Raw genomic sequence first — 27,986 nt, forward strand, 5'->3', positions numbered from 1 at the left:
AACCAACCCAAAACCGAACCGAACCGAACCAAACAAAACAAAACAACCGCCCCAAAAACAACAACAAAACGACAAGACATCTCCAAGACGAATCATCGCCTCACGCTGCTGGCGACGCTGCTCATGGCGTCGCTGATCTTGCTGCCCCAGCCCGAAAACAGCTTCGCCCCTTCGATGGTGATGCGCACGCGGCCCTCGACCACCATGTTGATGAGGGCGATGACGCCGTAGGCGGCGCTGCCGAGGGCGCGGAACACGGCCAGCCCGGCGACGGACCACAGGATAAAGCGCAGGTAAAAGTTGTCGCCGATGGAGCTGCCGCCGTAGGCCTCGCTGACGGCCATGGCGAGGGTCGCGTTGGCGATGAGCCACGTCACCACCATGTAGGTGCGCACGCTCTTGTAGTAGTCCTGCTGCAGCTGCTCGTCCGACACGGGCTGGGGCGGCACCTCGACGCGGTCGCGCAGGTTGCGCAGCGCCTCGTCGTAGCCCGAGTCGATGTCGAGCTGCTCCGAGGGCATCTCGAGCTCGACGGTGCTGCCGTGGCCGACGGCGACGGCGCCGCCCAGGTCCGTCTTGATGACGTTGTCGCCCTTGGTGCCCCACGTCACGTCGTGCGTGTTGCAAAAGGCGTAGATCTGCAGGGTGCAGATGTAGCTGGGCAGCAGGATCAGGTACTGCAGGAACGACGTGAACATGTGCCAGGGGTCGAGGTAGAGGAACGACATGAGAAAGTAGATGCCGACCGTCGACGCCGTCGAGACGATCAGGTTGGTGAAGGCGTTGTTGCCCAGGTACATCTCGTCGCGCTTGGTGGTGAACTGGCGGACCACGACGTAGATGCACGCAAAGAGCGTGTAGGCCATGATGACGGCGTAGATGATCATGGAGGCGAGGTACATGCGCTTGGCGCCCTGCGGGCGGTTGCCCAGCGACAGGACGAACTGGGTCGAGATGAGGAGCACGCAGACGTAGCGCAGGATGATGAAGATGTACTTGGCCGCGCCGTTGAAAGGATCGACCTGGGGATCGGCAAGGCCGCCGGCGATGAAGAAGAAGGTGAGGTAGAAGTTGGCGAGCGACAGGTACGTGAAGATGAGCTGGATGAACTGGTAGACAAACTCGATGTGCAGCAGGATCTTGCGCGCCAGCGTGTGGTCCGTCAGCCAGATCTGCTTGAAGTGCACGAGCGAGTAGACGGCGGCGAAGAAGGCGCCGTTCAGCCAGCGGCGGCGCTGCGAGACGAACTCGGGAACCGTGTCTGCGAGCGGGTCAGCCATCTTCTCTCCAACCACACACACACACATCAACCTTTTGAGAAGCCTAGCTCGGGCGCGGAGGTGGAAGGGCGGGCGGGACTTACCAGGCACGTCCGTCTCGCCGGTGCAGTTCTTGACGTACTTTAGCACCCATCGCTCGCCGCGCTTCGCCACCAGCTCCCAGCACAGGATGCGATCCTCGGCCAGGTACATGTTGGCCGTGAACACGTCGGCATGCTGCCCGTGCAGCGTCTCGCCCTTGAAGTACTGGCTGAGCGGGCCGTGGCCCGTCTCGTCGTTTTGCAGCGCGTGGTAGCGGTACGCGCTGAGCGCGCCCGGCAGCACCGTGATGTACCCAAAGACGGACTCGAGAGGCTTGTCCAAGATGTTGGACAGCTTGTACTCAAAGTTTTGCGACGCGACGAGCGGGTTCAGCAGGTTCCGCCCCCAGCGGCCCTTCATGGCGCGGATTTCGCCGCAGGCGCCCGCCACGTTGGAGTCCGTGTCGAAGGCCTTCCAGAGGTGGTACAGCGCCGTGGTCGCGGGGCGGGTGCCGACGTCGAGCAGGATGCACACGTTGGGGTTAAGGGCCTTGCCAAAGGCATTAAAGAACCAGCGGTGCGAGTTGAGCTTCTTTTGGTTCTTCTCCTTGAGGCAGAAGATGATCTGGCACGGCACGATGCCCTTTTCGGCGCCCTTGAACTTGAGGTCCGAGTCGAGCGAGACCTGCGTCGTGTACTCGTAGACGTGCGCCTGCACCGCCTTGTTGTTGACGTAGTTCTTTGCGATGCCGTGCTGGTAGACGCCCATGGCGGCGAGCGCGTCGAGGGTGCGCGGATGGATCTTCTCGCGGCCGTCGGACACGATGCACACGACAATTTTCTGCCATCCGTTCTCGCCCCACGTGCGGCTGCGGTTGCGGCTGCAGAAATGGCTGATGTTCTTCATGACGGCGTGCATGGTGCGCGTAAAGTCGTACTCGTCCTCGTTGTACATGGTGATGCAGATGAAGAGCTCAATCTCGCGCGCCGTGCGCCCAATGTTCTGGCGCAGCTTGTAGCCCCTGTCGACAAAGTCGTCCGGATCGCACGTCACGGCCGTGTATCGCATGTGCGTGAACTCGATCTCGTCGCGCCGCGGCAGGAAGCTGTACAGGATGGTGGGGATTTTGCACTCGAGCACGAGCTCGCCGTTGATGAGCTGCACTTCACGCTTGCTCATCTGCGGGGCCCGAACGCCGCGCCTCTCCTGCTTGCCCTCCGGGGCGGGCCCGTAGCGCTCTGGCTGCTTCTCGTCGTGGCTCGAAGTCGACTCGGTCATGTCGTCATCATCATCGTCGTCGTCGTCGTCATCGTCATCGTCGAGCGTGGATTGCGAGTCGGTGTAACGATGGCGCCCACGGTGGTCATGGTAGGCCGACCCGAACGGATCGTCTGTGTCGTCGGCCAGGGGAATGCTAACCGTCACGTCGTCGGCGAAGGAATGCGTCGAGCTGCGCGCTCCCGATCCCGAGAACAACGGCGCCGGCGGCAGGGGGCGTCTCGGGCTGCCCCCGTACGTAGAGGCGGGAGTGCCAGGGCGGGGGCTGCCGTTGAGGTCGGCGGGCTCGTAGCGCGAGCTGACGGGCGGAGGTCGCGCGTAGTCGTTTGACCTGCGCGTAGGCGTCCAAGGGCGACCGTGGGGGTCGCTGTCCACGGAGGAGTTGTAAGAGACGTAGGATGAATGCTCCGGTGGAGGCATAGGCGGTGGATCGAGGATAGACTGGCGCGAGTCGAGCGACGGCTCGTAATGGCGTCGCATGTGGCTTCTAATGTCGACGCGGTGTGAGCTTCTGCTAGGACTGACCGGCGTTGCCCATCTTGAAATCGGTTCACGCTGCTCGTCCTCGTCGACCAGCGTTTCGCATCGAGCTTGGAACCGTGACCTGCTCCAGAGGGGCGGAATCACGGGCAAGCTCTCCGCAATGGCTGCTGCTTGCGGCTCGGCGGTCACCGTCACGCGGCGGGTTCTACCAAGAGATCCTGCACGTGCTGTGCTCCCGCTGTCCGATGAGGGGGTCGCCGGCCTCAACCGCGGACCCATGAGGGCTCTGGGGCCGACCAAAGAGCGGGCTGCGGGTGGCCTGCCGCTCGAAGCGGACCGCTGAGGCTGGGGCTCAAGATCGTGATGCATCTTGAGGGTTGCGCGCTCCGCAGCCAGGTGGGCTGGAGCAAGAGGTCGTGGAGGCATAGGCAACGAGAGAGACAGGAGAGAGAAGGAAGTGAAATCGTGGGTGCTACATACGACCGCGAGTCATAATGGGAGTCCTCCATCGACGTCAAAAGTCGCACGCCATCTCCGTGGCCTTGCGTGCCGGCCGAGTCATCAACATCGCTGTGGTCGCCGTAAGGGGGCAGCATGTATTGCGGGGGCCGTCGCATAGGTGAGCGTCGGCCATCCATGTTGGGCGACTGATTGCGGGGATTGCCTCCAACGGGGTCGCCGTGTCTCAAGGACACACGCTCCGAGGTGCGCCTAGCGGGGTCTGACTCGAATGTGTCGCGCGTGAGGAATGCTGCCTGAGTAATTGGTATTGTATTGAGGTCCGCAAGGGAGAGTTGGCGAGTAAGTCGAGGTGGAGTGTCGCAACAAGACGAAAGCCTGCAATTGCCCTGATGGCGTCGAGGTAAATCTTCAAAGAGGACACAAAAACAGCAGAGAATCCACCTGGGAACCGCAATCCGTGGAGTCGAGCATCGATCAGGGCAGATTGTCTTCTGTGCGGGTGGGTGGGCGGATGGAGGGGTGTTAGCTGGGGACCTTGTTTAGTGCCGCTGCAGGGCTGCGTTACCACGGCAACGTGGCACGACCCAGCGCCTTGCCCCGGAGGCGATGCAGTCCCCATCGGTGTAACCAGCCCAACCGAACACAACATCATGCCCAAAGCGGCAAATCACCACCCTGGTGCAGCGCAGGCACCTGGCTGTATGCGGACAATCCAAGTGAAAACTAATGCACGTAATGCTTCCAGGGTCTTTCACACGTGTACATGCTGTAGCAGGTAACTAATGTGTGTGGTTACCGGAATGTAGGAGCGCACAGTCTAGAGAACGGTGGGCCCGGCCCCATCTTACGACGGCAACCAAGTGCCGAATACAAGAGCGGAAAACTCCATAACCTGACTCAGGAAAGCACGCGCTAGAGCAAAATAAACAAGCCCATGAATGAAAAATATCGAATTGCAGTGCTCCAATGTTAAAACGCAGCCGCCCGCGACAATTACCTAGTCTACAAGATGCTACTTTTTTGCCCTCTTGAAATTTCACCTTCGTATCGTTCACTCCTCGTCCTCCTCCTCTTCGGCAACCTGCAGTCAAAAATATGTCAGTCATGAGCTCCAGGGTCAAGAAAACTAGAGAAAACAAGAGTGAACTCACCCCATCGTGGAAATCCCGGCCTTCCCGAGTCTCCTTGATGATGCCCGCCCGGATGGTCCAGTCGCCGAAATGCTCACCCTCCTCACGCTCCAGGGCGTACCGCTTCAGCATCGGCCTCATGATGGCCAGGATCTCGTCCTCCTTGATGCTGGACCGATACAGCTTGTTGAGCCGCTGGCCGTGGTAACCGCCGCCGAGGTACATGTTGTAAGCGCCGTAGGCCTTGCCGACGAAGGCCACCTCGGCGAGCCACGGGCGCGCGCAGCCGTTGGGGCAACCCGTCATGCGCATGACAATCGACTCGCGCGCCAGACCGTTCTCTTCCAGGCACGCCTCGAGCTTGCTAATCAGGACCGGCAGGTAGCGTTCCGACTCGGCCATGGCCAGGCCGCAGGTTGGGAAGGCGACGCAGGCCGACGAGCTCAGGCGCAGGCCCGAGTGGTGCAGGTTGTCGAGCTTGTACTCGGCTAGCAGCGCCTTGATCTGCGGCAGGTCCTCGTCCGCGACGTTGCTAAGGATCAGGTGCTGGTTGGGCGTCAGGCGGAACTCGCCCTTGTGCACCAGGGCGATCTCGCGCAGGCCCGTCTTCATGCGGAACTCGGCGGTGTCCTCGATGCGCCCGTTCTCAATGAACATAGTGAAGTGGTTCATGCCAAGCTCGTCCCGCGTCCACCCGAACGTGTCAATGTTGCTGTCGAACTTGAACGGCCGCGCCGGCGCAAACGTCTTGCCCCAGATCTCCTCGACCTTGCCCTTGAAGACGTCGACGCCCAGGTCGTCCACCGTGTACTTGAGGCGGGCATGCTTGCGGTTCTTGCGGTCGCCGTAGTCGCGCTGCACCAGCATGACCTTCTCGCAGGCAATGTGCACGTCGTCGGCCGTGACGAAACCCAGGACGCGGCCGATCTGAGGATACGTCTTCTTGTTGTTGTGGGTCGCGCCCATGCCGCCACCGACCAGCAGGTTGAAGCCCTCCAGATGGCCGTCCTCGCCCTTGATGGCGATGAGGCCGATGTCGTGCGCGTACACGTCGACGTCGTTGTACGGCGGGATGGCAATCGAGATCTTGAACTTGCGAGGCAGGTACGTCGGCCCGTAGAGGGGTTCGAAGTCCTGCACCGCATCGCCGGCCACCTGGGTCTTCTTGTCATCGTCGTCCGTGAGCCAGATCTCATGATAGGCCGTCGTCGCCGGCAGCAGGTGGTCGCTGATGCGCTTGGAGCAGGCCCACACCTCCCGGTGGTACTTGGACTGGGACGGCAACGGGCTGCACATGACGTTGCGGTTGACGTCGCCGCACGCTGCGATCGTGGTCATGAGCGCCCGGTTGATGGCCTGCATGGCCGGCTTGAGCTTGCCCTTGACGACGCCGTGGAACTGGAACGTCTGCCGGGTCGTGAGCTTCATGGTCTGGTTGCCGAGCGTGTTGGCGATGTCGTCCATCTGCACCCATTGCTTCGCGGTCGACACGCCGCCCGGCAGCCGGCAGCGGATCATGAACGAGTAGGCCGGCTCCAGGCCCTGGGCCTTGCGCTGGTCGCGGAGATCCCGGTCGTCTTGCATGTAGGTGCCGTGGAACTTGGTCAACTGCTGGTTGGCCGCCGAGATGGCGCCCGTCGACGTGTCCTTGAGCTCCTCGGCGATGGTACCGCGCAGGTAGTTCGAAGCCAGCTTGATGTCCTCGTTGGTGACCGGGGGCGGTTCCTCCGGGAGCCCCTCGATGTTGGCCACGCCGAGCGCCTCCCACAGCTTGGGCTCCCACTCCGAGTAGCCCGTCTGGAAGCCGTCGGGATCCTGGTCGTCGCCGAGGCCGACGGGTGTCAGGCGGGTGGCGCCAAAGTTGGCCAGAACCCTATCGAGGTCCTTGGCGGGCTTGTTGTAGTAGACCTTGTCCTCCTTGCGCGGCCAGTAGTGGCTGTCGCCCAGGCCGAAGATGGCGTACCGGACCGACGCCAGGTCGAGCTCGGTGCTGTCCTTGACGGCGTCCCAGAAGGGCTTGCCGTTCTGCGGGAACTCGCCCTGACCGGCGGTGGATGTGATGATGACGAGGTTCTCCTCGCTCGGCAGGTCCTCGACAGGGTAGTCCTCCATGGCCATGACCGTCGTCTTGAGGCCCCGGGCACGGCCGCGGGTACCCAGGCGCTTGGCCAGCGACTGGGCGTTGCCGTTGTCGGAGCCGAAGAGGATCGTGAGGGGCGCGCCAAACAGGCCCTCGAGCAGCTGGTTGTACGCGTCCTTGGCTTTCCTCTTTTGCTGGGCCCGGATCTCGGTGCCGAAGTCCTCGGAGAGGACGCCGCCGAACTGCGGCTGGCTCCTCATCAGCTGGGTCAGGCGATTGTCGCGATCCAGGAACTCCTTGAGCTCCTTCTTGATGCGCTCCGAATCCAGCGAGAAGTTAGGCTCGCCCTTCTTCTCGTTCTCCGGGTTCCAGCGGTACAGGGGCCAGTAGCCGACGTCGACAGCCTTCTTGGTCTCCTGCAGGACGGTGAGCGGGGAGTCGTGCTCGCCAAAGTAAGGCAGGTACGCCAGAACGATCGACGGGCCGTCGAACTTGTCCGCCTCGTCCAGCGCTTGGAGGACCTGGGTGTAGGAGCTGTAGACGGCGGTGGAAGCGACGTAGGCATTGCCAAAGTTCATGGCGTAGAGGCCAATGTCCTTCTTGCGGCGGTTCGCGTCGGCCGCGGCGCGCTCCGAGTACGGGGTCGAGTCGATAATGAGGACGTTGACGTTCTCTCCCGAGGCCAGGACATGGTGGACGCCCGAGTTGCCCAGATCATACGACCAGGCATCCGATCCGACGAGCCACAGGGACTGCTTGCGGAAGAAGCCCTTGTTCTGCAGCAGAGCCTTGGATTGCTCCGAGTCGTCGAGGGTCAGCTTCGAGACGGCGTCCTCGGCAACCTCCTCCGACTTCTTGGCATCGTCGGCGTTCGCGATCCAGCGGGCCAGCGCCTCGCGCGGACCGTCGGTCTGGAACTGGCCGGAGCTGGCGGCCTCCTTGACCTCGTCAACAAACTTCCTTCTCCTCTCCTTGCGGGCGAGGAGAGAGCCGAAGCCGAACTCGGGGGTGGCCGAGATGGTATCCGAGATGCCGGCGTTCTCCGAGCTGAGCGAGTTGGCGATGAAGGCACGGCTGCCGAAGAGCTGGTCGAGGATCTTGGTGTAAGCCGTCTCGAGCTTGGGCTTCTCGAGGCCGTACTCGGCGGCCTTCTTGGGCGCCGCGCGCTCGCCAACCTCGAGGTTCTGGACGGGCTTCTCCGAGTTCAGGTTCTGGAAGACGGTGCGCAGAGCCTGCTGTGCCGTCTGCTTGGAGACGTAGCCGAGCTGGTGGCCGACGATGGTCTCAACGCCCCCGGCGGCGCTCTTGACCGAGGTCAGGACGTCGACCAGGACCGGGCCCCACTTGGTCGTCTTCCTCGAAACGTGCTCGAGGACGGCAAGCTTCTTGACCGACTGCGGGATCGCGGCCAGCAGCTTGGCGCCGAGCCAGGGGCGGTACAGGCGAGGAACGATGAGCCCTGCGTTGGCAAAGGGATCACCCGCCTGCGCCTGGGCGATGGCGTCGGCAAACACCGTCACATCGGACCCGAAGAGGAGCACAGCGCTCTCGGCCTTTGCGTTGCCGGTCCACTCAAAGGGGCTGTACTTCCTGCCGACCAGGTCGCCCAGCTGCGTCCAGATGGACGTCACATACTTGTAGATGTCCTCGGACGACACGACCGGCGCGGCGGGCTCGATGGTCGTGGCGGTCGAGGGGAGAGGAGGCGAGCTGCTGGTGCTCTCGGGGCCAGACTTGACCGACGACTGAGAGGTGATGACGGGGGAAGCGACGTCGGACTCGCTGGGGGGAACTCCGCTCACGGCGGCGGGCACGGCCGATACGGGCTCGGGCTGCTCCGAGACGACGGCGACGCGGCCATCATCCGCGTAGATGGTGGCGCCGGCAGTGGGGGCCGACTGGAAGCGGCGGACATTATCGAGGTTCAGGAGGCTGCGCACCACGTCATCGCTCGCCACCTCGATGGGCCTATCACCGGCGCTGGAGCTGGGATCGAAGAAGTGGACGACGCCCTTGCCGGAGCGGATGGCGAGGGCATGGGCCGTCAGGGCAATGTCGTGGGCCTCCTGCAGCGACGAGGACTGCAAAAAGGTCCAGCCCGAGTTCCGGACGGCCGTGATGGCCGAGAAGTCGGGGGAGCCCTTGGGTCCCAGGGCAACATGGACGACCACGGGGTAGCTGGCGAGCTTGTACAGGTGGGCGACCGACGGCAGGAGGACCGAGGAGGTGGTGGTGACGGACACCAGACGGCCCGAGCGGATCGGGGCGAAGACGGAGAGAAGGGGATCGTTGTTGTGGCGGATGGACTGGATCTCGGGCACAGCATCGGCCGACTTTGCGACCAGGCTCGGGGTCTTGGTGCCGGCCAGCTGCTTCAGGAGGGCCGAGAACTCCGAGTCGGTAGCCAGCGACGGCTGTACCGAGACAACCACATCGCTCGAGAGGTAGGCGACGGCGGCGACTGGGGAGAAGGCGAAGGGTTAGCAGGCTGTGAGTGCGAAATTGAGCCATGCTCGGTTGCCAAACGTTGGCGCATGATGATTCCAAGACTCCCATGCCATCATGATCATGGCCATGGTCATCGTCCTGTCATCACGTCTGGGTGGTTTATCCACTTCAAGAAGCAATTGAAGAGCAAGCAAGCAATGCCACTTCAAAGTTAATGGCAAGGCAGGCAGGCAGGCAGGTATGCTCCTGCTGCTCCTGCTGCTCCTGTTGCTGCTGCTGCTTCGCAACTGCCCAATGGGACTATCATGGCCAGGCAGCTATCGTAGGGGATACGTAGGAGGCAGGAGGGGCAGGGAGGGAGGCGGGGCAGATAAGATGGCACTTACCGGCCTCTTGGGGCGTCTTGACCTGGATGCTTGCCATTGCGCTGCTCTTCTTCCCTCCGACACCTCAGCAGCAGCGATCAACAGCAGCAACGAAATGTGGTTGACGTCGGGACAAAAGGCTGCATCACAGGGAGGAAAAAAAAGCGACGTCTTTTGAGATTTTTATTTTTATCCGCCTTCCACACGCACCCTCCCAACCGTGCCAGCCAGGGCCCTGTGTCTTTATGCGGACCGTCCAGAAATCGGAGGCGAGTCAATTCCAGAGTCCGGATGTCGGCCCCGCAAGCGTCCACATTTTTTTGTCGGCATGCGAGCGGGAGACGCCTGGTGAGCGATTGCGTGATCGCCTTAGCGCATCCATCCCGGGTTCTGCCCAGAGGACCCCCAGATGGCCCAGCGAATTGCAGGCGTGGGATTTCCCCCTCGCTTTGTCATAAATGGCTCCGCGGCGTGGAGGTTCAGCGGGTCGCCCGCGACATGAGGCGATGCGCTAACGCATGGACCCGGCCGACTCCGCCATCTCTTGTTAATGTCGTCAACATCTGCCCTGGGCTTGCGTGCTTCGTCGCTCCGTCACGCCGACGAGTCGGGAAAATGCCCAGGCGCCTGAGGTCCCTTCCACGTGTTGCTTTTATGCTTTCTTCCGCGGCGCCGACAACCGTCCTGCCGGGTCTCGGTGCCGGCGCCGAATGGGGGGCTCGGCCGCCCGAAACGTTGGACGTGAACAAAAGCCACCCATCCAGATGTTTCGTCCGGAGGGTGTCCGGAGGTTGGACCCCCGCGCATACCATGAGCGGGGGTCGTCAACGCACCCGCAAGCCACAAAACAGGTGGACGGCTGCCACGAGAACGTGCTGTCCAGGTGGCTAACCTATCCAAGTCACCGTCGCACTGATGGGAGGGTTGTTTTTTTTTTTTTTTTTTTTTTTTTTTTTTTTTTTTTTTTTTTTCGCAATGTGTCAGTAAGCAGGTACTGGGTAATCCGGAGTATGGTGCATCATTAACCCGAAATATCTGCGACTCTGAGAAATGTTGTGTATGTACGCCCGCCCCTTCTGACGCCTCGTCCCCTGTTGCTCATGCTGGAATCCCCCCCCCCCCCCCCCCCCCAAAAAAAAAAAAAAAAAAAATTAAAATTCGCTCCGTCCTATGATAGCCCCTTGTCAAATGCCCCTAGAGATGCCAACGTGCAATGCCCCTAAGTGTGTAGTAGGTATGTAGGTCATAGATCGTGCGGCGCGGCGGTCGTGTGCGAGCCAGCCACGCTCCGGTCTCGCGCTGCCATGGTTATTTCAATCCCTCGAGCTCCGGAACTTGGAGCCGACCTGCCGCGCCCACTCTTCGTCCTCCTTCTTGCCTCCCAGCCAGTATCCCCTGCCCACCGACAGCAGAGCCCGCCCGAGCCGGCCTTTCCATCCTTCGCCGAGCGGCGCGCCGGGGGCAAACGGATCGGCCGCCGTGTCCGGCGCTTCTTCCCTGTCGCCCATGCGCTCGTCGACGTACCGCAGAATCACCATCCGGGCGTACGCCATGACGACGAGGCAAAAGTAGAAGCGCACCAGGGTGAAGACCACGACAAGGGCTATGCTGAACGCCGTGTCGGGGCCGTTGGCATCGGAGGTCGGGGCGGTGCTGGCGTCGTCCCGCCGCGCGTTGCCTGCGGGCAACCCGTCGTCCTCGGCGCTCGCCTCGGGCGCCTTCACGGCGTGCACTCCGGCCACATACCAGCTCGTCGCAAAGGCGGCGGTGTAGGCGGTGCTGACGAAGGTGTCGATGGCGTAGACCCAGGCAAGGACGAGGCAGTGGAGCGGGCTCCGCCGGCGCACCTGCGGGATGCACACGGCGAGGGTCGCGAGCACGAACACGGAGCCAAGGTAGGCCGTCGCCTGCAGCGCCGAGAGCCCGTAGCCCGTGAGGAGCGTCAGCAGGCCGTAGATGCCCGTCGCCTTGTTGATGAGCAGCGCGATCGAGACCAGCTCGGTGCCGGTCTGGAGGGAAATGAAGCCGAGGAAGGACTACGAGCGCGACGAGTCAGCGACGACGACGACGGGTGCAGAATGCCGGTCGGCTTTGACGAGCGAAGCGCGGTGCCGGGAGACGAGGTGACGGAAGTTTTGTTTACCTTGGGCCGGGGCACCCGTAGCCACGAGAGCGGCGACGTGACTGACATGATGGAGAATCGGCGTCTTCTGGCCTCAGTTGTCGGGTTGTTGGGATGATTTTGCGCCCGGAGGCATTCGTTGGGCTGTTGCAGGTCGCATGTCAGAACTCCTGGCCCCTTCCTCGGCGTCACCGACGCGCTGGCCAAAGTGCGGTCGGCCCTCTTGGCTGGTCGCCCTCTCCAGCGCGCGCCTCTCAAAGCCCCGGGCTGAACGCCACAGCCAGGCGGGAGAAGGGGAGGATGGGTGGGGTGCGCGAGCCACATCCATGCACGATTCTCGTCCAGACATTGGCTGAAACCCGGCCTCAGCCCATTAGGTCAAGGGGGGGAGGCCGCTGTTGGGCTCATCATTCCACCATCTGCAAGGCGTTGTGCGTACGATGTATCTACTAGTATGTAGTGTCCTCGTTCCACGTTGCGATGGTGAGCATCGTCTCTCGTTTGTTGCCCCATCACCAGTGCAAGTAGTGGATCTGTTCCGAGGTAGCTTTTTCCAGCGGTCTGGAAGCCACAGCGACGACGTCAGAGGCGTCTTTTGCGAACCGTTGGCAACTAACTACGTAAGCACGACGCCACAGCCCCTGTCACCCGTCCGAACTGTGGCGTGACCCATGGACCAGCTGCCAGACAGGTTCGCTGGGACCTATGGACCCCGGGCATGGGCATGGAGTGCCCCCGGGCGTGGGTCGGGTCCGGCCCCACCACGCTGGTTGGCAACCAAGACCTAATCGGGGGTCTCACGGGTGATTTTTCCGAGAGTACCTCATAGGTACGCAGTACGTCGCAATGTCAAACTCCACTACGATGGAACAAAGAAGGCAATGCTGTATGCCTAGTGTATTGTTGTAGAAGCGTCCTATACAGCCATTCTGGTGTTGCAATGCGTGCTGCATGATAGTTATCCGACTCTACAGTCTGAGGATGGCAGTTATGTCAAGATAGTTAAACCAACCCAAGTTCCGACGCGTTTGCGAAGCAACACAAAGATTCGGCCCCAAAAAGGCCGCCGGCCAAAGAGACGGAGCCCCATCTCCGGGTCCCCCCACCCGGAGCCGGAACCCCTTGGCCGCAAGGTTCCGCTCAACAGGCCGGGACCGGCGCAACGGCATCCCGAGCCACGCCCGCAGCCAGATCCTGAACCGCGACGGGGTACAGGACGATACGCCGGAGGAACGGAGGGGAGAGAGGACCCGACTCCTGCGTACCTTGTATCAACTATTAGTGTATACACCCGAGGATAACGAGCAGGTATCATCATCTCCCTCATCCCAGAATAATCTCCTTCCAAACCGCTCCCACTCCCAACCCCTCCTCCAGATCCTGCTTTCCAATGGAGCCGATCCCAACCCGCTCTGCATACATCTCACCGTCCTGAATCGCCCCCTTCGCCGTCCGCACTCCGTCCTTGCCCACCCAGTCAAGCAACATGACCTTGTACCGCCACCCATCCTCCTCATCAACCCGCTCGCGTCTTGTTCGAATGTCACGCCCCTCGCAGAGAAGGATGAACTCACGCTCCATATGTAGCGTGTAATACTTGTCCGACCAATCCCTCTGCACCTCCACCGTACCAAGCTCCCTGCCGCTTTTCCCCACGATTCCCAGGCGGCGCCGGTTATGGATTATCACTCGCTCTTCCTCGGCGCTTACTGGCTCTGCCAGCTGCAGAGTGATAGAAACGGTCCAGAACTGAAGCATGCCTGAACCCTTGCTGTTGTAGCTGAGGATGTCCTCAACGTAACTCGGGGGGTGTTTCAGGACTATGCCGTCGCTGGGTAAAGCGCGCCAGTCGCCCATGGCTGGGAAGCGGTCCCTAGCAACGTTTTGAGAGCGGTAAAAGTTCAGCGTGGGCTTGTATTGCCCTGCAGGCTTGGAACGGTGCCGGGCTAGGAGCCGGCAACGTTCTGTTGCGCCGGAGTTATCAATGCGGTAGAACCAGATGACCCAGGTACGGGGTCGGATAGCCCTGCGGATGCGTTTGATGCTGTTGCCGTGCCAGTCCGAGGTGTTGAGGTCGCAGGTGCCGTTCCAGCCCGCCCAGGACCAACTTGGCGCAATAGAGCGACGGGTTTGGTCTCTCAAGGGAAACCAAAGGAGGAACCAATCAAAGAAGACGGTTGGGACGCCGTGGCAGAGGTCGGTGTCGAGACGGCAGACGAGCTGGCGGGAAACCCCAGCAAAGGCGTTGTAGATATCGGCCGGAAGAGTGAGTCTTCGCTCCGAGTAGAATCGGATCAACGATTCCGTGTCGCTGAAGTTATCTCCAAATTTCGACCGTCCGCCGTCTTCGGACTTTATGTAGATCTCGTCCGGTTCCTCGATGCAGTGCTCCTCCCAAGAACCACCTGCAAGGCTCGGGCAGCGGAAGACGACCGTGCCATCCACGAAGACGAGGGAGCGCCTGGCAAAGTGTTCTTCCTGGAAGGTCCAACCGCGCGTGTAATACGCGGATCTAGCTATGCCGTCCTGCCACCGTGTCTTGTACGCAAGACGACACCCAGGGGCTATCTGCTCGATGGGCGCCGTCCCGCCGGCGGCCGCCCAAGAATGCAGCGCCACCAAGAAGTGCGCCACGGGGTGCTGCTCCAAGTTCGGATTCTGCGGCACCACCGAGGAGCACTGCGGCGAAGGTTGCCTCAGCACGTGCGACTTTCGCCTGGGCTGCGATGCCAACAACCCCTGCCCCGACGGAACGTGCTGTTCCAAATTCGGCTTCTGCGGCTTGGGAAAAGACTACTGCGCGCCCGAGGTGTGCGTGGCCGGCTGCAAAGCCAAGGCGCAGTGCGACCCGGGCACCTTTGGAGCCGGCTACGTCGAGCTCGCAAAGTGCCCCCTGAACGTGTGCTGTTCCAAGTGGGGGTACTGCGGCACCACGGCCGAGTTCTGCGGCGACAAGAAGGTCAAGCGGCCGTCGTGCCCCGTCGACAGCAGCAAGCCAATGCGCCGCGTCGTCGGCTACTACGAGGGCCGGGCCGCGCGCCGCGGCTGCCAGGCCTTCATGCCCGAGGACGTGCCGGCGGGCGTTTACACGCACCTCAACTTTGCCTTTGCCAGCATCGACCCGGTCTCGTTTCAGATCGTGCCGGCCCAGGCCGAGGACGTGCCGCTCTACTCGCGGCTGACGGCCCTCAAGCGCCGCGACTCGGCCCTCAAGGTCTACATCGCCATCGGTGGCTGGTCCTTCAACGACCCGGGCACCGCCACCTTTCACACCTTTTCGCAGCTGGCCGCCGACGAAGCCAAGCAGAGGGTCTTCTTCGCCTCGCTCATCAGCTTCATGAACACGTATGACTTTGACGGCGTCGACATCGACTGGGAGTACCCCGTCGACGAGGAGCGCGGAGGCAACGCGGCCGATTACGCCAACTTCCCGAGCTTCCTCCGCAACCTGCGGGCCGCGCTCGACGCCAGCGCCGGCGGGCGCAACGGCCTCACCGTCACGCTGCCCCTGGCCTTTTGGTACCTCCGGCACTTTGACATCGCCGAGCTCGAGAAGTCGGTCGAGTTTTTCAACATCATGTCGTACGACCTGCACGGCCTGTGGGACAAGGGCAACAAGTGGCTGGGCGCGTTCCTCAACTCGCACACCAACATGACCGAGATCACCGAGCACCTGGACCTCTTCTGGCGAAACAACGTCAACCCTGACAAGGTGACGCTGGGGTTGGCCTTTTACTCGCGCACCTTCCTGGCCGCCGAACCGGGATGCACCGAGGCCGGGTGCATGTTCGACGGCGTCGGCGAGGCCGGCCCCTGCAGCAAGGACGAAATCGGCGGCACGCTGACCAACGCCGAGCTGACGGACCAGATCCGCGCCGCCGGGGTGACCCCGACGCTCGACCACGACGCCATGGTCAAGGTGGCCGTCATCAGGCGTAAGTGGATCACGTACGACGACGAGGACACGTTCAAGCTCAAGGCCGACGCCGCCCGAAAGCTGTGCCTCGGCGGCGTCATGGTGTGGGCCGTCAGCCAGGACTACACCGAGACGGGAGCCGCCGCTGCCGCTGCCGCCGCCGCCGGCGGCGGCAGCCACAGGCGGGCGTCGCTCATGCACCCGTCGCGATACTCGATGCAGCTTCAGACCGCCACGCGCTACCATTCGCCCAAGGCGCTCAACTTCACCTTCGATACGCCCACCGTCTACGAGCCGTCGGCTAGCATCCTGCGTGAACAGTGCTACTGGTCCAACTGCGGCGCCGGCTGCGCCTCGGGCTACTCGGCCGTGCCGCGGCTCGACACGGACGCCAGACAGGACGAGGTGATGCAGGACGGCGGACACTGCCAAGGCGGCCGGCTGCGCCACTTCTGCTGCCCGTCGTCCAAGAAGATGCCCAAGTGCGGCTGGTTCGACTTCCACAATGGCAAGTGCGGCAAGCTCAGGCGCTGCCCGGCCGGCGGCGAGGCCATCGTGGGCCCCGAGGATCGCCAGCGCGAGGTCGGCTCGACCCAGATCGCCTGCAACAACGGCAAGGCGCAGCTGGCCTGCTGCGAGACGGTCGATGCGGACCTCAAGCCGCTCGACTCGATGCGCGGCTACCACGTGTGCAGGTGGCATGGCAGGGCACCCAACAGCTGCGACGCCATCGGCGCCGTTGTGGGCTGGCCGAGCACGCCGCGCCACGAGGCCTGCAACACCGCCGAGCCGTACCGGCCCTACTATCTCCTGGAGACGCTCTGGGGCAGCGGCGCCACCTACTGCAAAAACAACCGCTTGAGCGGGAATGATGAGCTATATCGCCCGCTATGCTGCGAGGTCCCCGAGCCGGAGACGCAGTGGCAAAGCTGCAGCCTGACTCGGGCTGACCGCAAGGAGGGCAACTACTGCGAGGCCAGCTGCCCGGCCGGCACGGTCCGCCTGGCCATGGAGAAGCCCGAGGAGTACCAGGGCTGCAAGGGCGGCGGCCACGCCATGTGCTGCAAGCCGCGCTTCCTGACGCGGGCCAACAACGCCGACGAGACGCACGACGCCTACTACCAGGCCCTCCTCAACGTGCTCCCCGATCCGGACCAGTGCGGCTGGGTGCTGTCCGACGAGGAGAGCCCGCCGTCGCTGAGCCGGTCCCGCCGCGGCCGGTTCGACCAGCAGCGGGCGGTAGAGTGCAAGCTGGTCGCGCAGGGCACCGCCAACATGCTGGGCAACCCCGATAGCAAGGTCCGCCGGCGATACATGGACGACTGGGACCGTGCCGTCAATCAGCTCGGCATGAGCCTCGTGCCCGCCGCGACCATGCAGAAGATGCCCCCGGGCAACGCCTTCAGCACCGCGCCCTCGGCCGCGATCCAAACCGGCATCGTGCAGCATAACGTCAGATTCGCCGCGGACATGCACAACGCCGCGGCTACAGGCAAGGAGAGGAGCATGTACCACTGCAATCCCATGTACGACTGGGACCTGGAGGACGACCTCGTGGTGGACGTGGACGACGGCCACCAGGAGGAGATCACATCCGAGTTCATGGGGTTTTTTTTTCCAGCTCTCGCGCCGCCATGTGCTCTCCGAAGCTGCTGCGAACTCGTCCAGCTCCCCGTCATCGTTGTCGGCCGAGGATTGCGCGCGGGACCTCTTTTGCTATGCCGGCATGCTGGGCTTCAACCTGTCCAAGATCGAGGGCTGGCAGGCGTTCTACAACGCCACCGTTGCCTCGGGCCACGCCAAGCTCCCGCAGTCCGGGACGAACATGACGCTGCCGAAGCGCGCCCTGAACCTGCAGATGGGCAACCCCCGGAGCTATGTCGTTAGGTCTAACACCGTAGGCGCGGTCTGGCTGGGCGAGGTGATCCAGTCGGCGCCGTACCCCAATGGCCACCAGGGCGACGACCTGATGGTCATCAACGACGATCCTCACCGCTACGTCGTCAAGATGGGAAGCTGTCAGCCCGACGGCTACATGCTCGTGACGCTAGCGTCCAAGGCCGAGGCGGAAGGCATCTGGGTGTCGGAGCACATCCTCGAGCTCAATACCATCGGGCGCTACATGATGGCGTCGCTAGACGGCGGCCTCGGGCCGCCCCCGTCGGCCATTCTCACGCCTGCGTTCAGCTTCCCGGATGGACCGGCGAAACCCTACGAGGTGCAGCAGTTCGCGAGCATGTGGTCGCCCTGGTCGGAAATGTTCTCCATCAAGCCGTCCGACGTGTGCCTGGCGCAGCTAGGCTCCGTGTACCACCCGCAGGGGATGGTCGTGTGCGACTCAAAGCTCAACGGAATGAAGACGCGGCTGTATAAGCTGCTGGCCCCCATCGGCGAGACGACGTGGAACCGCTACTGCACCTCTGCGACCCCGGCCAGCCTGGGCCGCGCGCTCGGCGGGATCCAGCTCGTCATGGCCGTCTTCGACTACTACGACGACCCCAACGTCAAAAGTCGCCACAGGAAGGCGTACCGAGACGTGATGGGTACGCTGAAACAGTTCACGTCCTTGTACGATTTGTCCACCGCCGGGACGGACCGGAGCAGATGGACGACGCCCAAGTGGCAGAGACGATGGTACCAGTTCATGAGGGCACACTTTATGCGCGTCTTGACCCACACGCGCCTGTGGCTGACGATAAAGCTCGACAATCTCGAGCATACCTGGGCGACAGCGCTCCGTCACTGCGGTGGTGAGGAAGGATGGTGCGCCTTCTGCCTCTACGCAATGAACGTGATCACCAAGTACAAGATATTCATCGATAAGGGGCAGCGGGTCACTTTTGATTACAGCATTTTTGACGATTAGCCGACACCTCGCCGACCGGTGGTAGCAATTCGGTTGATTCATGGGATAGGGACGGGCCGTTGAGGTAATAAAGCTACCCATCTTGGATACCAGAGCGTCCAAGCGCAAGGCTTGAGGACGTCCTTTCAGAGAGGTTAGCTGCGATGCGTGTCTATGATTGTGTGTTTATACCTTTCAGAAAAAAAAAGAAGAAGAGTCCAGCCCTTCCCGGTGATAAGACATCAATATTGGCCGACTGGTTCACTGTGCCAAGCGGGGGGGCGGTCCCTGCGACATCTCCTTATTTATCTCCAAGGACCGGATCTCGTATATCGCTCGCTGCTGGTGCGTCAGCGCGTCCCACCTCGCCAGCACGTCCCAGAAGCCCAGCCGAGGGTCCTCGGCTACGACATCATTCCGAAAGACCTCGAACCCAGTGCAAGGCAGCACCCGATTGTACAGGAGCCACTCTAAGTCGGGGCGCTGGACCAACAGAGCCTGTAGAAGCAGAGGCAGAGGCCCAGAGGGCGGGAGCTGCGGTAGCCCCGCGTCTTTGCGGGTGAGCTGGATTTCATAGTCGGCCCATTCCTGGCGGCGCGCCGCCTCGGCCCGCGCGCGATACGCTCCCTTTTCATCCTCGGAGAGGGCCGCCCAGGCTGCCGCGCTTTGGCTCACAAGCGCCGGGGAACCATAATAGTCCTGCGCAAAGAGCTGGAAAGCGCCGACGGAATCGAAACCACCAGGGCAGGGGACTCGGTGGCCCATATCGCTCGGTAAGGGATGCGGCGCACTCAGTGGTGAAAACCAGTTCATGGTGAGCTCGGGTAGCTGGTGATCAAGTTGGGCAGCCAAGCGGGCGTTTTCGACCTCGAGCGAGCGTTTCGCACAAGCTTTCCAGACAGCAAGGTCGATTCCCAGGCGGCGTGACACGAGCTTGCTGGCGTATGCGCGCTTCGGGACGGCGCGGTTGTCCATACATTTCGTCGGGCAAAACTCTTCTTCACTGTAGAAGTCGTGCACGATCAGGCAGGCCTCAACATCGGTAATGGCAGTCTCAAACTGGCCGTTTTCGAGAGCCGCCTTGATCTTAGCATACAGCTCCGCCGGCGTGCTAAGCTTTCCATCCGTAGCCTGCTGAATGTTGGCGCGTACTACGTCCGGCGGCGGCCATGCGCAGACCTGGTGAATCTCGTCGGCGGTCAGAGAATCGGGATAGGCAAGAGCTTTGCCAATGGCGTCGCCGCGGCTGAGGAGCAACTGGCGCTCTGCTTCGGTAAGCTCGTCTTGGCGATCCTGCGCCTTCTCGTAGAGGCTTTCGGGGATGTCGTTGCGTGCGGCGGCTTGTGCTGCTTCCTGTGGGTTCTGGGCGTCACGAAGGATAGATGCCACCAGAGAAGCTTCGTTGCGCCGCATGATCTCGGCGCCCTCCTCGGTGCTGGAGTCGACATCGGGGTCGGGCCAGTCCTCCTCCCGATGGAGGAATCTGGAGTTCCTCTCGGATGGTTCAGCAATCTTAAAATTAATGGCTCGAGTTGAAAAGAGTTCTGCGCGCTGCGAGCGCTCGTTGCAATGATCTGCAGGCTTCGGCAATTGAAGTCAAGTGTTGAGTGACAACTTGAACGGCGGGGGTTGTACAAGTGCTCGTATTTATAAGTAATTACGGTTTTGCAGTTCCCCCCACCCCCCTTCGTTTCCCCTTTCACCTTGCATTCAATGTTTCTCGAGCGGGTGGACCCTGCGACCCAACATTGTAACGTTAGACGGGAGAAACTATGTTGTTACCAAGCAGATGCAGACAACTATCAGCGGCGGACAGGGGAGGGAACTTTTTCCCCGCTTGATTTCGTGGGTGAGTGAGTGTGTGTGGGGGGGGGGGGGGCGGGTTGCCTACAAGTAGTTAACTAACTAGTTACTGTGTATATATAAGGTAACTACCTAAGTACGCAGTAACTACCTAACCTTGGAATTGGCTTTCCATTTTCGCTTCGTGCGTAGGTCGGTCTGTCTGCTTCAATTGCATGGTAACGAACAAGCGATCAAACAAAAAAGAGTTTCGGCGAGGAGCGTTCATGGGAATTTATTCACCTCGGTAGGTAGCCCAGGCCAACTTCGAGCACGATCAGGGTAGCCACCTGCGTGACGGTAGACGATGTTTCCCTTCCATGCGGACGACAGCCTCGGATGTCGTCTTGGTGATGTTGGTGATGGCCTTGAGACCCAAGCCGAGGTTCATCCACAGCAGTTCAGAATTGCACACCTTCGCTGACACGCTGGGCCTGGTGTGGGTGTATGAAAAGGCACGCGAGATATTATAACCCGCTGACCAGAGTGAACAAAACATCGGCTAGCATGGAACTGATCCAGTACTTCGTAATGCCTATCAGAAACTATCTGCGCACGGTTGGATGTTTGGGCCCTATGAAAATCAATAGGTTTCTTGAGCCCAGCATGGCACCGCATATATTACGCTTGGCACTCTTACAGACCGGGAAGATGCGTGGTGGACAAAGCAGGACGACACCACAAGTAATGACGAGGACGTGGACAAACAACCCTGTCACGGAATGGGCTTGAACAAACGCTTCAGGAAGCCTTGGTTGATTTGACTCGCCCAACGGTGTGGACCAGGCACCTCAAGGACTGATGACATCGAGGCGAGGCTATAAAACAACAGCTATCGCCATTCTTCAAGACATAACCAGACCACCCAACGCGACCGCTCGCGGTACCATATCTCACGTCGCCTATTCCATAAATCACTCCATAACCATATCCAGTTCAACCCTGTCGTGTTCTGTGCCATATCTCTGCGCGTTGCGTATACGATGATGACATAGCACCGTTTTCCCGACGCCATGACATGCTCAGCCCCCACGACGCAGTTCTGCACTCACGCCGTCTTACAACAACTTACCCACCCCGGCCTTGAATCAAGTCGTCTTGAAGCCCACCCTGTCAAAGCTCTTCCTGAGGCCCTGCTCGGTCCGCTTGGCAGCTCTTTCAAGCGGAAGGTGGCTTTCGATGCGCTTGAAGGTGCGCTCGACGGGCGGCTTGACCCGCTGGGTGGCGCGCTCCGCCGGGTTCCGGAACATGGTGATGTTGCGCTCCCAGCGGGGGGCCCACTTGTTGGTCTGCTTGGAGAGGAGCTCTTCGGAACCCGGGGCCATCAGGTAGAAGGGAGCAAAGAAAGGAACGCTGGCGGCGCCCATGGTGAGGATCTCGGTCCTCGAAGCCGCGGGGATGCGAACGACCATATTGACGGTGATGGGCTGTTGATACGTTGGATAGGAATTCGAATGATTCTGGATGGATGAGGAGTCAAGATATTAGTTGGTGATGGAATGGGGTGTTGGTTGACAGAAGGAGATAGTGAATCCACGATGTGGTTGTGCACAGGTAAAAAGAGGAGGATGAGGGGAGAGGGGGGGGGGGGGGAATTGCCACCCCGGCTGGGGTTGGGTTGGGTTGGCTGCCCATGGTTGTACAAGCAGCGGCAGCAGCCTGAGGGACAGTGGAGGAAGGCTGGGCGCCAGAGGATGGGTAGCACTCACTGTTGAACAGAGGGAGGGCAACGTGACCCAAGCGTGTTGACGGGAATGATGAAAGAGGTAGATGAAGGTGGATGATATTCAAAGTCTCAAATGGCTTTGGAAGCGATGACGTGCGGTTCGCGTCGTAGAGTGATGGAAGGTGAGGTGGCGGGTCGAGAATTCGGTAAGTAGGTAGGAGAGGGGGAAATTGAGGGGAACGAGGAGGAGGGATCGATCACGTCTTTAATACCAGACGAGAGACAGGCAAACGGTGGGGACTGACTACCTCAGCACCTACCTACCTACCTTACCTTCCAGGTTGCGTAGGCCAACCGTACTGCCGACGCCTGCGGCCAAGCTGGGCCGGGGGAGACGGACTGACTCCCTCCCTACCCTACCAATGACCAAACCCATGGGAGGTGCGTCGCTTGCCACCCATGAATGAGCCGGGGCCCAAATGCCTGCGACATCCAGGGTTGACCTACCCAGACGGCGCCGCAACTGGCCACGAGCAAGAGCAGCCTACCGTGCAGGGCGGGGTTGCGGCGGTGTCTTGTTCCAGCGCCAATCACGGGACCCAATGCGAGTCAGGATGGCGGCTGTTTTCATGGAGCGCGCGATGCTGCTCCCGAGGAGCTTTGTTCTCTCGTCGCCGTCTCAATCCGGCTAGGCGTCCACTCTTGTGCGACTTGAGATGGCCAGACTCCCAAGGACCCTGCCCGGCATGGGCAGCGTTGCGTTGCAATCCATGCCAGCGGCCTGCAGGAGGACAGAACACCTATCCATACTGCTTTCCACCACGGCGACACGAGACCTGGAGTGTCCAAAACTCCATCTCGAGGCATGCCGGCGTCTCTGAACGGCGAACTTGCCAACTTGATAGGGGCCCTCTCTTGGATTGCGTCTTAGCGCATGAAAGAGGAAAGGTCGGGTGGATCCATCAGCTGTGAAGATCCACTTCCCCAGATTCCACCCCCGGAATCCGGTGGAGCTGGTGGAGTCTTGCTCAACGTCACACGAATACCCTAACCCTGAGGAAATGGCAGCTGGCCTTGCGATAAGATAACGCTTTCCGGACCCCACTCTTTTCCGCTGTCCAAGGCGGTCAATTTTTTCCGAGCCAAATCGTCGTTCGGCCTGCGGCAACCCCCGAGTCGACTTGGAGGTTGTGCAGTCAAACAACAACCCGCCCGCCTCCCTCCCCCTCTCCCAACTCACCCACCGACCGACCCAGCGACGTTCCGGGAGCGACAGCCACCATGAGGGTTGAGAACTGCTTCTTTTGCGGGCGGCCCGCGTGGCCGAGCAAAGGCATCACGTTTATGAGGAACGACGGTTCGTCTCTGCCTGCCAACCCGCCCCCCCCCAAGGCGTTTCTGTTCCTCCTGTCTGGAAGAGATAGAGATCAAGACTGACATCGGGATGTTCTCTCCCAGGCAAATCCTTCCGCTTCTGCCGCTCCAAATGCCACAAAAACTTCAAGATGAAGCGCAACCCGCGCAAGCTCAAGTGGACCAAGGCGTACCGCAAGAAGGCCGGCAAGGAGATGGTGGTCGACAGCACCCTGCAGTTCGCGGCGCGGCGCAACGTCCCCGTCCGCTACGACCGCGAGCTCTGGCAAAAGACGCTCAAGGCCATGGAGCGCATCAGCGAGATTCGCGCCCGCCGCGAGCGCGCCTTCTACAAGAAGCGCATGGCCGGCAAGCGCGCCCGCGAGGTTGCCGCCGCGCGCAAGCTGGTGGCCGAGAACGAGCACCTGCTCCCGCGCCTGCGCGGCTCCGAGAAGCGCCGCCTCGCCGAGCTCGCCGCCGAGCGCGGCCTGGACGTCGAGGAGCTCGAGCGCGAGGAGCTGGCGGCCAAGCGCGCCAAGAAGACGGGCAAGGCCTTTGGCGGCGAGGTCCGTCGCCTGCGCGTCCGCGCCGACGGCGGCATCGAGGAGGTTTCCGAGGCCGTGGGCGGCCACATGCACGAGGATGTGGACGAGGATGACGACGATGAGGACGACAACGACGACGACGAGATGGACACCGACTAAAGGAGGCCGGGCTTGGTGTACCCGGGTGCTTGGACTCATTTCACGGTTCCACGGCGAGCCGAGGGGGGGGGGGAGATGTTTGAACCGCCGCGTCCCCTCGGTCGTGGGAATGTTTTTGGTCAGCATTGCCTGGTGAAGAGGACCCAAGGCCGAGAGAAGGACAGTGTCGCGTGCTACTGGGCGGGATAGACCGCGTCCAGGGGCTCGGAACGAAGCGATACCACGACATCCGCCGCGTGCCGGACACCCTACAGGCCTTGCTTCTCCGTCCAGACGTACGCATTATAGACTCCACAAGGTTGGGAATTGGCGGATTGGCGTTTGGCGACAGGGAAAACAACAATTTCAGCTGAGATGGGCTTGTCATGAGCCCATTACGGGCCGGAGCAATGGGAAGGAATCGAAATCTCTGAGGATGTGTACCATGCACGGCATGCGGGATGTAGAGCAGAGCTGAGCTGATGATACCGGTGGCGGTGGCGTGTTGTGTTTGTGACAATCTTACCATACATCAAATCTCATCAAGTACCTTACGTATTATTAGGATGTATCTCCCTGTAATGCTGATGCAAGACGTGACCCGCCCCCCCCCCCCCCCCCCCCCCTCTTCCCTCGACCAACCCTTCCTCCCAAGCCCGCCTTGAGGGTCGGTGGCAGGCCCCGTGCCACACCGCCCCATCCTCCTCCCTACCCGCCCTTGATCCACCACGCGCTGGCTGGCTTTGATGGGCATTTCCCACGGTCGGTACCGTCCATGACCTGCCTAGCAGGCGCAACCTTCCTGCGGGGCGGGCGCGGGGGGCGTCTTGACGTCGATCATCTGGTTGGACGCCTGGGCGGCGGCGTCGGTGCCCTCCATGCCCGGCAGGGCCTGGGCTATCCTCTTGAAGAGCGTCTTGACGTTGTGGCCCAGCTTGGCGCTCGTTTCGACAAACATGAGGCCGTTGCGCTGGGCCTCCTCCTCGCCTTGCTGCGTCGTCACCTCGCGCTTGTCGTTGAGGTCCGTCTTGTTGCCCACCAGCACGATGATGACGTCGTTCCCCCTTTCGGCGCGCACGTCGTCGATCCATTTCCGCGTGTTTTGGAAGCTCTTGGCGTCTGTGCGGCGTGTCGAGGTCAGCAGGGGGGAGCTTCCAAGGGCGTTGCGAGCATGGTGGGGCCACGCAAGAGGGGAAGCTCACTGGAGATGTCGTAAACCACGACGGCCACGCTCGAGTCCCGGATGTAAGAGGGGATCAAGCTCCTAAACCGCTCCTGCCCCGCCGTGTCCCAGAGCTGTAACCGCACTGTCCTGTCTTCGAGATACATGGTCTGTCGCATGGGGTGAAGGCATGTTAGCATCGAGTCCGAGAAACCGGGACAAGGCGGGTCGAGGTCGAGATGGGAGATGGGCGGGGCGGGGTTGGCTTGCCTTGGAGAGGAAATCGATGCCGATGGTGGCTTGATACATGTTATCAAACGAGTCGTACATGAAGCGTGTGATGAGCGACGTCTTGCCAACTGCGGATGTGCGTGGTTAGATCACGATGGTCTTGGGCGTCGTCCCGTGCGACGGCGGGCGGGCAGGCAGGCGAAGAGGGACCTACCGCTCTGCTCCCCAAGGAACACCAGCCTGAGGGTCCATGCGTTAGCCGGTTGCCAACTGCCAGCGAGGTCGAGAGCGGGCGCCTACTTGAACTTCTTCAGCGGGTTGTTGTACGACCCGCCAGCTCCAGCCTGCGCCATGGTGATGGTGGTGGTGGTGGTTGTGGTGGTGGTGGTGGTGGTGGTGGTGGTGGTGGTGGTGGTGGTGGTGGTGGTGGTGGTGGTGGTGGCGGTGGTTGGTGGTTGGTGGTAGTCTGGGGAGGGGTGTGGTGACAAAGGGGTGGAGGCGTTGACGTCCGAAATGCGACCGGCGGGCGGAGCGCAGGGATCGATAGCGTAGGAAAGGTAGTTCTGTCGATGGCGCCTGGGGTTGGAGCTAGCCAACTGTCGAGGACAAGTATGTTGTAGCGCAGCGTAGTGGTTATATGGTCGGCGCAAAGTATGCCTTCTTACCTAACTGAGCCCCGGTGATCGCTTGGGCGGGCCGCAGTGCTGCTCCAAGGTCGGCAACAGGTGGCACCTGGCAAAAAGGGGTGGCCATTCTTCAGACCAAGACCAACCCACCTGAAGCAGAGGAGCTTGGCGGTTTTGCCGGAGGCGCCAGCTGTCGGCCGGGACACGCCGAGCCGGGCACAGCGCTGAGAGAACCTGAGCGGACCCGACCTGAAAGCTCAGGCTGTGCGGGGCGGTGAAGCTGTGGGGACCGAGGAATGGACCCGACCCGACGTTGGATGAACCGTACTGCGTACACGCTGTACACACTGTGTACCTGTACTGTGCCCCGTCGCAGCGTTATCGCGCCTTATCAAGACCCCGGGCCGGCTGAAATTTCGAGGCCCAGACCCCACCAACCACATGTTCCGTTGCCATTGTTGTCGGCGACAACCTTGAGGATCTTTTGACACTTGGAAGCCCGAACCGACCCAGCTCCAGCCCCTTCCTTTCACAGCCGTTGCCATGGCCGTCTTGAAGCCCTTGTCGGGCAATCCGAACGCCCCGCAGCAGTACAAGCAACCGTCGAGGAAAGGCAAGAAGGCGTGGCGGAAGAATGTCGACATCTCCGAGGTCCAGGACGGCCTGGAGGCGCTCAACGAGCAGATCATCCGGGGGTATGTGCTCCTTGCCAAGGCAGCCAGGTGCGCCGCGTGCTGATGGCCGCCAGCGGTGTCATTGCCGAAAAGGATTCCGACGAGCTCTTCACCATCGACGCGCAAGGCGACGACGACATCACCAAGCAGCTTCCCAAGAAGCTCCAGAAGACGCTCAAGTCCGACGAGATCATCGCGCAGCGCTCGGCGGTGCCGGCCGTGTCGCTGCGCAAACGCCCTGGCGACGGCAAAACTACCGACGGCCTTGTGCCCGTCAAGAAGCAGCGCAAGGATTACGTCACGCACAAGGAGCTTGCGAGGATAAAGAAGGTCGCCGACGGGCATCACGAGCAGACGGTCGAGGTCGTGGATGCCGAGTACGACCCCTGGGCCGAGTCGGAGGACAAGAAGACGCCGGTTCCGGTTCCCCAAGAGCAGCTCCCGTTCCTGCCCGAGCCCGCCAAGGCGAAGAAGCCCAAGACCCTCGAGCAGCAGCCCATCTCTCTCGTCGCCAACGGCAAATCCGTGCCCGCGGTGCCCAAGCCCAAGGGCGGCTACAGCTACAACCCCACGTTTAGCGACTACCAGGAGCGCCTGATCCAGGAGAGCGAAAAGGTCATCGCGGCCGAGCGCAAGCGGATAGCCGAGCTCGAGGCGGAGCGCGCCAAGCTGGAGGCGGCGGCGCGGTCGGCTGCCGAGGCGGAGGCTGCCGAGGCGCGCGCCGATCTGTCGGAATGGGAGGACGATTCCGAGTGGGAAGGGTTCCAGAGCGGAGGCGAGGAGCTGAGCGTCAAGGCCAAGAGGCCGCGGCGCAAGACGCCCGCCGAGCGGAACCGGGCCAAGCGCCGCAAGGAGGAGGAGCGCAAGGCCAAGCACGAGGCGGCCATGAAGCGGAAGCAGCAGCAGCAGGAGCGCATCAAGCAGATCGCGCTCGAGGTGGCGGAGCGCGAGCGCGCCATCGAGCTGGCCAAGCAGGAGATGAGCGACCCGAGCGACGAAGAGATCGACGAGGACAACCTCCAGCTGCGGCGGCGTCAGCTCGGCAAGTTCAAGCTGCCCGAGAAGGACCTGGAGCTGGTGCTGCCGGACGAGCTGCAGGACTCCTTGAGGCTGCTCAAACCCGAGGGCAACCTCCTCAAGGACCGGTACCGCAGCATGCTGCTGAGGGGCAAGCTCGAGGCGCGCAGGAAGATACCGTACAAGAAACAGGCCAAGACCAAGGTCACCGAGAAGTGGACATACAAGGACTTTACCATCTAACGTTTGTAGCACAGCGTCCGGAGCACAGAGCAATTTCCAAGCAATTTTTCCAAGGTTCA

The 27,986-nt window shown here is 61.6% G+C and overlaps 9 protein-coding genes across 9 annotated transcripts; 3 read left to right on the forward strand and 6 right to left on the reverse strand.

Annotated features, from left to right (window-relative positions):
* Positions 1-92: 92 nt before the first annotated feature.
* Positions 93-3,700, reverse strand: VTJ83DRAFT_4140 (uncharacterized protein; the record flags this gene model as incomplete). Its single annotated transcript, XM_071010597.1, has 3 exons — positions 93-1,261; positions 1,364-3,066; positions 3,543-3,700. 3 exons carry the CDS (start codon positions 3,698-3,700, stop codon positions 93-95), a joined length of 3,030 nt encoding a protein of 1,009 aa, XP_070865590.1.
* Positions 3,701-4,575: 875 nt separating this feature from the next.
* On the reverse strand, positions 4,576-9,605 carry VTJ83DRAFT_4141 (uncharacterized protein; the record flags this gene model as incomplete). The annotated part of the gene is made up of 3 exons (XM_071010598.1): positions 4,576-4,605; positions 4,676-9,195; positions 9,569-9,605. The coding sequence occupies 3 exons, from the start codon at positions 9,603-9,605 to the stop codon at positions 4,576-4,578; spliced, it is 4,587 nt and encodes a 1,528-aa protein (XP_070865591.1).
* Positions 9,606-10,860: 1,255 nt separating this feature from the next.
* VTJ83DRAFT_4142 (uncharacterized protein) lies at positions 10,861-11,738 on the reverse strand (the record flags this gene model as incomplete). Its single annotated transcript, XM_071010599.1, has 2 exons — positions 10,861-11,583; positions 11,691-11,738. 2 exons carry the CDS (start codon positions 11,736-11,738, stop codon positions 10,861-10,863), a joined length of 771 nt encoding a protein of 256 aa, XP_070865592.1.
* A 2,449-nt stretch (positions 11,739-14,187) lies between these two features.
* On the forward strand, positions 14,188-18,451 carry VTJ83DRAFT_4143 (uncharacterized protein; the record flags this gene model as incomplete). The annotated part of the gene is made up of 2 exons (XM_071010600.1): positions 14,188-17,192; positions 17,254-18,451. The coding sequence occupies 2 exons, from the start codon at positions 14,188-14,190 to the stop codon at positions 18,449-18,451; spliced, it is 4,203 nt and encodes a 1,400-aa protein (XP_070865593.1).
* Positions 18,452-18,691: 240 nt separating this feature from the next.
* Positions 18,692-19,843, reverse strand: VTJ83DRAFT_4144 (uncharacterized protein; the record flags this gene model as incomplete). Its single annotated transcript, XM_071010601.1, has 1 exon — positions 18,692-19,843. One exon carries the CDS (start codon positions 19,841-19,843, stop codon positions 18,692-18,694), a length of 1,152 nt encoding a protein of 383 aa, XP_070865594.1.
* A 1,517-nt stretch (positions 19,844-21,360) lies between these two features.
* Positions 21,361-21,684, reverse strand: VTJ83DRAFT_4145 (uncharacterized protein; the record flags this gene model as incomplete). Its single annotated transcript, XM_071010602.1, has 1 exon — positions 21,361-21,684. The coding sequence occupies one exon, from the start codon at positions 21,682-21,684 to the stop codon at positions 21,361-21,363; it is 324 nt and encodes a 107-aa protein (XP_070865595.1).
* A 1,535-nt stretch (positions 21,685-23,219) lies between these two features.
* On the forward strand, positions 23,220-23,995 carry VTJ83DRAFT_4146 (uncharacterized protein; the record flags this gene model as incomplete). Its single annotated transcript, XM_071010603.1, has 2 exons — positions 23,220-23,295; positions 23,397-23,995. The coding sequence occupies 2 exons, from the start codon at positions 23,220-23,222 to the stop codon at positions 23,993-23,995; spliced, it is 675 nt and encodes a 224-aa protein (XP_070865596.1).
* A 763-nt stretch (positions 23,996-24,758) lies between these two features.
* VTJ83DRAFT_4147 (uncharacterized protein) lies at positions 24,759-25,720 on the reverse strand (the record flags this gene model as incomplete). Its single annotated transcript, XM_071010604.1, has 5 exons — positions 24,759-25,093; positions 25,177-25,306; positions 25,407-25,495; positions 25,582-25,607; positions 25,668-25,720. 5 exons carry the CDS (start codon positions 25,718-25,720, stop codon positions 24,759-24,761), a joined length of 633 nt encoding a protein of 210 aa, XP_070865597.1.
* Positions 25,721-26,536: 816 nt separating this feature from the next.
* Positions 26,537-27,927, forward strand: VTJ83DRAFT_4148 (uncharacterized protein; the record flags this gene model as incomplete). Its single annotated transcript, XM_071010605.1, has 2 exons — positions 26,537-26,688; positions 26,742-27,927. The coding sequence occupies 2 exons, from the start codon at positions 26,537-26,539 to the stop codon at positions 27,925-27,927; spliced, it is 1,338 nt and encodes a 445-aa protein (XP_070865598.1).
* Positions 27,928-27,986: the final 59 nt, after the last annotated feature.

The sequence above is a fragment of the Remersonia thermophila genome, chromosome 4, assembly GCF_042764415.1.
Source record: "Remersonia thermophila strain ATCC 22073 chromosome 4, whole genome shotgun sequence".
Taxonomy (NCBI): domain Eukaryota; kingdom Fungi; phylum Ascomycota; class Sordariomycetes; order Sordariales; family Chaetomiaceae; genus Remersonia; species Remersonia thermophila.